This window comes from Nycticebus coucang, chromosome 6 (genome assembly GCF_027406575.1).
Source record: "Nycticebus coucang isolate mNycCou1 chromosome 6, mNycCou1.pri, whole genome shotgun sequence".
Classification (NCBI taxonomy): Eukaryota; Metazoa; Chordata; class Mammalia; order Primates; family Lorisidae; genus Nycticebus; species Nycticebus coucang.
In genome coordinates this window covers 102,526,838-102,536,205 of record NC_069785.1, presented here as the reverse complement: position 1 = coordinate 102,536,205, position 9,368 = coordinate 102,526,838, and the positions used below count along the sequence as shown (strand labels likewise).

Sequence of the window (9,368 nt, the reverse complement as noted above, 5' to 3'; positions counted from 1 at the left end):
AACTTCTTGTGTGAGCCCCTACCCACAACTGAGTGACAGCTTCTCTAGGGAAGGGTTTCTCAGCCTCAGACACTGGGGCTGGGTGGGGTTTTGGCCGCAGAGGACTGTTCTGAGCTTTGCAGGACGTTTAGCAGCCTCTACCCAGAAGAAGCCAGTAGCATCTGCCCGATGGTGACAACCAAAAATGTTTTCAGATGTTGCTAGGGGTTACAGGGGGTTGATCACCCTATCTGAGAACCAGTGGTCAATGTCATATACTCAGGAAAAAGACTGACATGTTATTAGGTATCTGTAATTCCACTAGGTATGGCCAAGTTGCTCCCACCAGCAGGAAGAGGGCTATTGTCATCAGTATTTTTGCCAACAAATAATACCATTCAGCCTTCTTGTTTCTCTAATCTGGTGGGTGTGAAGTGGGATCTCACCGACTAATGACATTGCCAGTGACACTGAGCCCCTCCAGTATGAGTTCATCAGTTAAAGTCTCCTTCTGTGAATTGTCTTCTCATACCCCTTATCCATTTTCTTGTTTTTGGGACTTGCATTTTCTCCTCTCGAGTGAGGTGTTAACTTTGTCTTTGGTGTCCTTTACTAAGCAAAAATTCTTAATTTTGATGTGGTGGCTGCTCATACTTTGCTTTATAAAGTTTTGTGCTTTTTGAAATTTAAGAAGATATTTGTCATCTAAAGATTTAAAAAAAATCAACCTTTATAGTTTTTGTTAATCCATCTAGAGTTGATGTATACATCATGTGATAGGAATGACAAATGATTTTCCTCTATTCAGTGAGTCGTTTTTTTCCTAGCAATAAACGTCAGTCTAGTCTTTTCTTAATATATGTGACAAATATCTCCTAGTGTGTGATATATCTTTGTTGTTTTGGTAATATTTTTTTTTTGTTTTCCAGAGTAATATGGGGGTACAAATGTTTAGGTTGCATTGTTTTTGTTTCTCCACCCAGGGGGCGTGCTGAACGCCCTCACAGTGTGCTCATTAGGGAGACCCCACCAGTTGCCTTCCCTCCACCCCTTCTACCTATCCCTCCTCTCCTTCCTCCTCCCTAGAATGGACTTGTGTTTTTCTTTTCATGTGGGCATGAAGTTGTTTATATATTGGCTTCATATTAATAATGAGCACGTTGGATACTTGCTTTGTAAGATTTTAAGATAGCCACATTTAGCAATTGTTTTTCGTATTTAATACTACTTGTTTCTATTCAAGAAATCTTTTCCAACCCCAAGGGCAAAAAGAAACTCATCTATATTTTCTACTAAAATTTTGTCACCTTCCTTTGAGGCTTTTATTCCTTGCAGAGTTGATTTTCTTTCTCATCTGAAGTGAGGATACAACTTAATTTTCCCTCTCTGTGAATAAGCACATCTTCCATCTCCATTTATTGAATGGTCACTCCTTTTCCCAGGGCTCTGTTATGCTACCTTGGTCATTCATCAGAGTTCTCTAATGTACACAGCTATGATTTAATAAAAAAATGGTTCTCTAATGTAGGTTTTTGTTTCTGGGCTCACCATTATTTTCTGTTGGAGAGTTTATGCATCCCTGTGTGGTAATGCCTATGTTAGACTCCATAACTGCTGAACTTGTCAATTTTCATGGAAAAATGCTTAATAGCAGCTGTGTTCAATCTACAGATTTAGTGAACATTAATATCATTTTGATATAAAATCTTCCTATCCATGAGCATGAAATATTTCTCCATTTATATTTGTCTCCTTAATGTCTTTCAGTAATTTTATTTTTCAGTTTTAAACTTTCCTTTTTTAAAAATTTCAGGGGGGTATACATGTTTGGGTTACATAATTTTTTTTTTTTTTTGAGAGAGAGTCTCACTTTTTTGCCCTTGGTAGAGTGCCGTGGAGTCACAGCTCATAACAACCTCAAACTCTTAGGCTCAAATGATTCTCTTGCCTTAGCCTCCCACGTGGCTGGGACTACAGGTGCCTCCACAATGCCTGGCTATTTTTAGAGGATGGTATCTTACTCTTGCTTAGGCTGGTCTCAAACCCGTTAGCTCAAGCAATCCACCCACTTCAGCCTCGCAGAGTGCTAGGATTACAGTCATGAGCTACCACACCTGGCCCATAATTTGTTTTTGTACATTTTAAGTCAAAGTTATAAGTGTGCCCTTCACCCAGAATATGTGCATTGTACCCTCTAGGTGTGCATTTACCTTCCCCCTACTTAATTTCCTTTGAGTTTTACTTCAGTATATATACACAAGTGTTGTACATATACAGAAGTAAATATGATCGACTAGTCCCAAGTTTGCATTGAAATCAAACACGTGGGGGGGCGCCTGTGGCTCAGTTGGTAAGGCGCTGGCCTCATATACCGAGGGTGGCAGGTTCAAACCCGGCCCCGGCCGAACTGCAACAATAAAAAATAGCCGGGTGTCGTGGTGGGTGCCTGTAGTCCCAGCTACTCAGGAGGCTGAGGCAAGAGAATCGCTTAAGCCCAGGAGTTGGAGGTTGCTGTGAGCTGTGTGATGCCATGGCACTCTACTGACGGCCATAAAGTGAAACTCTGTCTCTACAAAAAAAAAATCAAACACGTGGTGTTTGATTTCCCATTCCTGCGATACTTCACTTAGGAGAATGGCCTTTTAATTCCACCCAGGTAATTACAAAAGGTATGAGATCACCATCTTTTTATGGCTGAGTAGTATTCCATGGTATGCATATAAACATATTTATTAATCCATTTATGTATTGATGGGCACTTGGGTTGTTTCCACATCTTTGCAATTTTGAATTGTGCTGTTATAAAATGGGAGTGCAAGTTTTGGGTTTTTTTTTTTTTATAAAAATTCTTTTTTCCCCTTTGTGTAAATAACTAGTAGTGGGATTTCTGAATCAAAAGGTAGGTCTACTTTCAGTACTTTGAGGTATCTCCCTCCACACTACTTTCCATAGAAATCATGCTACTTTGCGGTCCCACTAGCTGTGAATGAATGTTCCTTTCCCTCTGCATTCACACTGCCATGTGTCTGTTGTTTTGGGAGTTTTTGATATGACCCATTCTCACTTGTGTTATTCATGTAGGTGATATCTCCATGTGGTTTTGCTTTGCATTTCCCTGAGGATTAGAGATGTTGAGCCTTTTCTCATGGGTTTGTTTGTCATTAATTTATCTTCATTTGAAAAGTTTCCATTCAGGTGTTTTGCTTACTTTTTAATGTTTTTTTTTTTTTTCCTTGCTGATTTGCTTGAGTTCTTTGTAGATTCTGGTTATCAGCCCTTTGTCAGATGAAATGTATGGAAATATTTTTTTCCCATTCTGTAGATTGTCCACAACCTGTGGATTGTGTTCTTGGCAGTGCAGAAAACTTTTAATTTGATCAGGTCCAATTTATTTATTTTTCTTGTTGCTGTGATTACCATTGTGGTCTTCTTCATAAATTCTTTCCCTAGGCCAATACCTAGAAGAGTTTTTCCAACACTTTCTTCTGAATTATCATCAATTGTGAATTAATTTTTGTGAGTGGTGAGAGAGGCAAGTCCTGTTTTAATCTTTTACATGTGGGTATCCTGCTTTCCCAGGACTATTTATAGAACAGAGATTCTTTTCCCCAGTGTATGTTTTTATCTGTTTTTTCAAAGATAAGATGGGAATATGAAAATCATTTCATATCTGGGTTCTCCATAGGCCTAAGTCTCTATTTTTGTGCCAGCATCATGCTGTTTTGATTACTACAGCCTCGTAGTATAGTTTGAAGTCAAGTAAGGTGATGCTTCCAGAGTTCTTCTTATAACATAAGGCTACATTGGCTATTTGGGGTCTTTTCTGGTTCCATACAAAGTGTAAAATAGTATTTTCTAGGTTTGCAAAAAAGAATGTTGGTATATTAGTGGGAATTGCATTGAATCTATAAGTCACTTTGGTTAATACTATGTATAACCATTTTAAAAATATTGATTCTGCTGACTCGTGAGCATGATACGTTTTTCCATCTATTTACAACTACAATTTCTATTCTCAGTGTTCCATAGTTTCCCATGTGCCACCTATGTCTGTATCCTTAAGTTTTCTAATTAGAAAAAGATGTTGAATTTTATTGAATGATTTTTATGCATCTGTTGAGAGGATCATATGGTCTTTGTTTTTGCTTCTGTCAATATGGTGAATTACATTTATGGACTTGCATATACTAAACAAACCTTGTATCCCTGGTACAAACCTACTTGATTGTGATAAATGATTTTTTTAATGTGTTACTGTAATCTATTGGCTAGGATTTTATTGAGAATTTTTGCATCTATATTCATTAGTGAAATTGTTCTGAAGTTATCTTTTTTAGTTGGGTCTTTTCCTGGTTTTGGTATCAGGGTGATGTTTGCTTCATTGAATGTGTTGGGGGAAGATTCCTTCCTTCTCAATGTTTTAGAATAATTTCTGCAGTATGAGCATATGCTATTCTTTGAAGGTCTTATAGAATTCTGATGTGAAGCCGTCTGGACCAGGGAATTTTTTTGGGGGCTGGGGAGGGAGGGTTTTTTTATTGTTTCTTCAATCTCAGTTCTTGAAATCACTCTGATCAAGAGATCTATTTCTTTCTTTTTTTTTTTTTGAGTTTAAATGCATTTTATTTTTAAACAACCTACATGACATGTTTTTCCTTAAAAACAATGCCTCCACTCCAAATAAATCACGGTCAAAATAAATGAAGAGCTCAAGATGACATCAGTCCCGTTTGTCTTAAGTCCTGGTGTTGTGTAGATGACAAGCAGCAGCCAGTTATGATGACAGGTGATAGATCCAAAGTAATCGCCAAATTTGTTAACATTTTTCCATTTCTAAACCATCCTTAAAGAAAATCATATATGGGGTCACACCATCCTCACGGTAGTCCAGGAGAGCAACCATGCCATCTGGATTCATGTTTTCACCAATAAAGAACTGGTAGTTTTTGAAATTAGCCAGGATGTGCTTGATTTGTTCTGCAGCCCCTGTCATAAAAGGTTTTACTCTTTCTGGTCTCTGTTCTTCAAGTTTGCCTTTGATTGACTTCATGTAATCTTTGATGTACTTCTTGTAGGCTTCCTTTGTGAAGCTGGTTTCCTGCAAGTGATGGTTCATGACAGTATCAACACCAGTGATAACTGTGCTTTCGGTACCTTCACCCTCAGGTCCTTCAGCGGAAGCATTTCCACCAATGAGCCAGTCATCAATGTTACCCTCTGTCCTACTGACCATCTTCCCCTCCACCTCCAAGCATAGGCCATCTGCGATCTCTCGGATCTTGTAAATGTCGGAGAACATCTCATCATGGCTGATGAGGTCCTGGTAGATAATCATGATGGCGGCTGAAGGGAGACAGCAGCAGCGCTAGTTTTGCAGGCGGAGCTGGAGCGGCGCTCGGAGGGAGGGAGGAGCGGGCGGAAAAGGCCGATCCAGCCGCTCCCCAACCTCATATAGAGGGCACGTCCCTTACGTCATCTCCCGCTGAGCCTCCTGAAGCCCAAGAGATCTATTTCTTACTAGATTAAGTCTGAGAAGAGGGTGTGATTCCAGGTATTGATCCATTTCTTCCACATTGTCAAATTTCTGGACATAGTTTCCTGTAGTACTCAGAGATGATCTCTTGTATCACAGAACATCTGTTGTTATTTCCCCTTTGTCATTTGTGATTGAGGTTATTAGAGATTTTAGTTTTCTGTTTCTAGTTAATCTGGCCAAAGGTTTATTGATTTTATTTATTTAAAAAAAAAAAACCCAAGTTTTTGTTTTATTAATTTTCTGAATTTTTTTTTTCAACTTCATTAATCTCTGATTTAATTTTGGTTAATTCTTCTCTTCTACTGGTTTTGGGATTAGATTGGTCTTCTTTTTCCAGTTCCATAAGATGGTTCATGAGTTTGTTGATGCATTCTCTTTCTGTTTTCTGAATGTAGGCATCTAATGCAATACATTTCCCTCTTAGGACTGCTTTTGTTATATCTCACAGGTTTTGGTAACTTGTGTCTTCATTGCTGTTATGTCTGAGGAATTTAATGATTTCCTCTTTTAGCTCTTCCTGAACCCAACTATCATTCAGCATAAGGTTGTTTAATTTCCAAGTCTTCGTATGGCAATGAATGTTTTTGTTGGAGTTGAGTTCTACCTTTATTGCTTTGTGGTCTGAGGAGACATAAGGTATAATTTCTAGTCTTTTAATTTTGCTGAGGTTTGATTTGTATCTTAGATGTGGCAGATTTTGGAGTACATACCATGAGCTGATGAGAAAAATATATACTCGTTAGCTTTGGGGTGATGTGTTCCATATGTGTCTATTAATCACATTTGTTCTGGGGTTTTTAAGTCCTTTGTATCTTTGTTTAGTTTCTGTTTAGATGATCTGTCCAGTTCTGTCAGAGGGTTGTTAAACTCCCTAACTATTCTGGTGTTATGGGATATCATATTGCTCAGACCCATCAAGGTCTGTTTCATAAATTTGGGAGCATTTAAGTTGGGTGCATAAATATTTAAAATTGAAATGTCTTCTTGTAGTGTTCCTTTGACCAGTATAAAGTGTCCATCTTTGTCTTTCTTAACTTTAGTTGCTTTAAATACACTTGTATCTGCAAATAAGGTTGCAACCCCTCCTTTCTTCTGATTTCCATTTGCTTGAAATCTTATTTTCCATCCCTTAATACTGAGTCTTGATTTGTACTTTAAGACTAATTGTGTCTCCTGAAGACAGCATATGGATGGCTTTTGCTTTTTCATCCAATCAGCCAGTGTGTGCCTTTTCAGTGATGAATTCAGTCCATTGACATTTATTGGGAGAATTGATAAGTGTGGTAGAGTTCTATTCATCTTATTTTGTGAAAGTCCATTGTGTAGTTTTATTCTTTGTACCATTGTGGAAGCTGAGTTTGGACCATTAGCTTCTGAGTGTTTACTTTGGTGGTGGTCCATTGTGATGGTCAGTGTTAAGAATAGGTCTAAGTATTTCCTGTGGAGCTGGTTTTGTTGTGGCAAATTTCCTCAGTGCTTTTATATCTGCAAAAGATTTGATTTTTTTCATCAATTTTGAAGCTTAGTTTAGCAGGATACAGAATTCTGGCCTGAAAATTGTTTTGTTTAATAATGTTGAAGGTGGATGACCATGCTCCTCTGGCTTGGAAGATTTCATTTAAAAAGTCTGTTGTCATCCTCCTGACTCTGCCTTTGTAGGACAGTTGTTGCTTACACCTGGCTGCTTGTAGAATTTTTCTTTCGTCTTGACTTTGGACAGGTTCATTACAATGTTTCTTGGAGAGGCTCTGTTTGAGTTGACATGACCTGGGGTTCAATCATTCAAAAAGAGTGTTTCAGGGTCTTTGGTCAAACTTGGTAAGTTTCCATTTATGATAGTCTCCAGTAGGGCTTCTATTCTTTTGGGACAATCTTCTTCCGTTCAGGAATTCCTATTATTTGTATTTTGAATACTTCATGGAGTCTCATAGTCCTCTAAGCACTTGTTCTGCATTCTTTCTCTTCTTTTCTTTAACTACCTGAGTTAACTGAAAAACTTTATCCTCTAATTCTGAGGTTGCTTCCTCTCCATGATCTAATCCGATTTTGATACTTTCTACTGCATCTTTACATTCCCTGATTGTTGCCTTCATTTCCTTAAGATCTGACATAGACTTTCTATATTCTACGTATTTCTTATCTGACTTTTCCATCTTATCATCCATTCCTTTTATTGTCCTTATCATGCATATTTTAAATCCCTTTCTGTCAAGGGCATTAATTATTTATAGGTGGAATCTTCTGCCATAGCTGCCTCATGGTCCCTTGGGAAAGTTCTTCTGTTTTGGATTTTCATGTAGACTGATTTTTTTTTTTTCTGTTGGTTTCTCCTCATGTGTTCTTTCTTTTTGTTCACTTCTTTGTCCTTCTTTTTCCTTCTCACTGCCTTCTTTACTTCAAATTACCTTGTTTCAGAGCTTAGGTCTTGAAGTGGTCTCAGCCTGAGCATATCAAAACTCTTCCTTGTGGCCAAATAAACAGAAGTTTCTTGATGACAGTATGCTGCAATATATCCCCAGGACCAGGTAGTGCTGTGGTCTTTTTAGGAGACAGAGAGTACAGCCAGCAACCTCTATGGTCCTTATTCCTGTATCTCTCTATATTTCTGTATCTCTCTGCATGTTTTTGTATATCTCTGTATATTTCTATAATTATTAAATATGTTGTGTATATATAATTATTTATACATTATATATATATATTTTGAGACCACATTTTAGATAAATATATGTTCATATTTATTATATCAGCAGCATATTTTGTGTTAAATATTCCTTTTGCTGATTTTGTCCCTTACGATTTTTTCCAATACAATTATTTTTGTGTCCTGTTAAAGCCATTACCCTGGTTTTCTTTTGGTTCACATTTGCATGAGATACTGTTTTCCATCCTATTATTTTCAATCAGTTTACATCTTTTTTGTTCTGAGCCTGCTTCTGGAAGAAAATACAATGCTAAATCCTATTTTCTTCCATTATTAAAAGAGAATCTCTCTTCTGAAATATGAGTTTAAGCAATTAATATTTATGATGATAATCAATGGTAATTCTTTTTTTTTACAGTGGAAAGTTATATATTTAGAATTGGCAGCTGGACTTGGTTTAGATGATCCCAATTTTGTTGGCAACATCCAAAGTATCATAATCAGGAGCCAGTGGAACATATGCCTTCTTCTCACCATCAGGCCTGTTGACCTTGGCCACATCAACATCATAAAGCTTCTTCACAGTCTGTTTGATCTGGTGCTTGTTGGCTTTGACATCCACAATGAACACAAGTGTGTTGTAGTCTTCTATCTTCTTCATGGCAGACTCAGTGGTCAGGGGAAACTTGATGATGACATGGTGGTCAAGCTTGTTTCTCCTGGGGGCGCACTTCTGAGGATATTTGGGCTGCCTCTGGACTCTCAGAGTTTTTGGGTGCTGGAAGGTGGGTGATGTATGGATCTTCTTTTTTTTGTGGCTGTAGATGCCTTTTAGCACTGCCTTCTTGGCCTTCAATGCCTTTGCTTTGGCTTCAGCTTTGGGAAGGGCAGGAGCTTCCTTCTTTGCTTTTGGTGCCATCTTGTAAAAAAAAAAAAAAGCTGATCAATGATAAATTAAAACTTTTTCTGTCACTTAATGTTTTTTCTATCATTATGCTTCTATTCATTGTTTTTAAAAATATTCTCTATTTTTTTTCCATTGGCTTGAAAACTATATATTTCTATCTTTCTGGTGCTTTCTCGAAAATTATTTAAATTCACACTTTTTTTTTCCTATTTCTAAGACTTGTCAACATATAAGCATTTCTGAAACACAAAAAGTATATTAGGAAACTTTCATCTCCCTCTTGTTTCTTTCCTTTCTACTTA

The 9,368-nt window shown here is 37.5% G+C and overlaps 2 protein-coding genes across 2 annotated transcripts; both read right to left on the bottom strand.

Annotated features, from left to right (window-relative positions):
* Positions 1-4,564: 4,564 nt before the first annotated feature.
* Positions 4,565-5,353, bottom strand: LOC128587967 (translationally-controlled tumor protein-like). The gene has a single exon (XM_053594508.1). The coding sequence runs from the start codon at positions 5,312-5,314 to the stop codon at positions 4,796-4,798; it is 519 nt and encodes a 172-aa protein (XP_053450483.1). The 5' UTR covers positions 5,315-5,353; the 3' UTR covers positions 4,565-4,795.
* Positions 5,354-8,616: 3,263 nt separating this feature from the next.
* Positions 8,617-9,082, bottom strand: LOC128587965 (60S ribosomal protein L23a-like). The gene has a single exon (XM_053594507.1). The coding sequence runs from the start codon at positions 9,076-9,078 to the stop codon at positions 8,617-8,619; it is 462 nt and encodes a 153-aa protein (XP_053450482.1). The 5' UTR covers positions 9,079-9,082.
* Between the last annotated feature and the right edge of the window lie 286 nt (positions 9,083-9,368).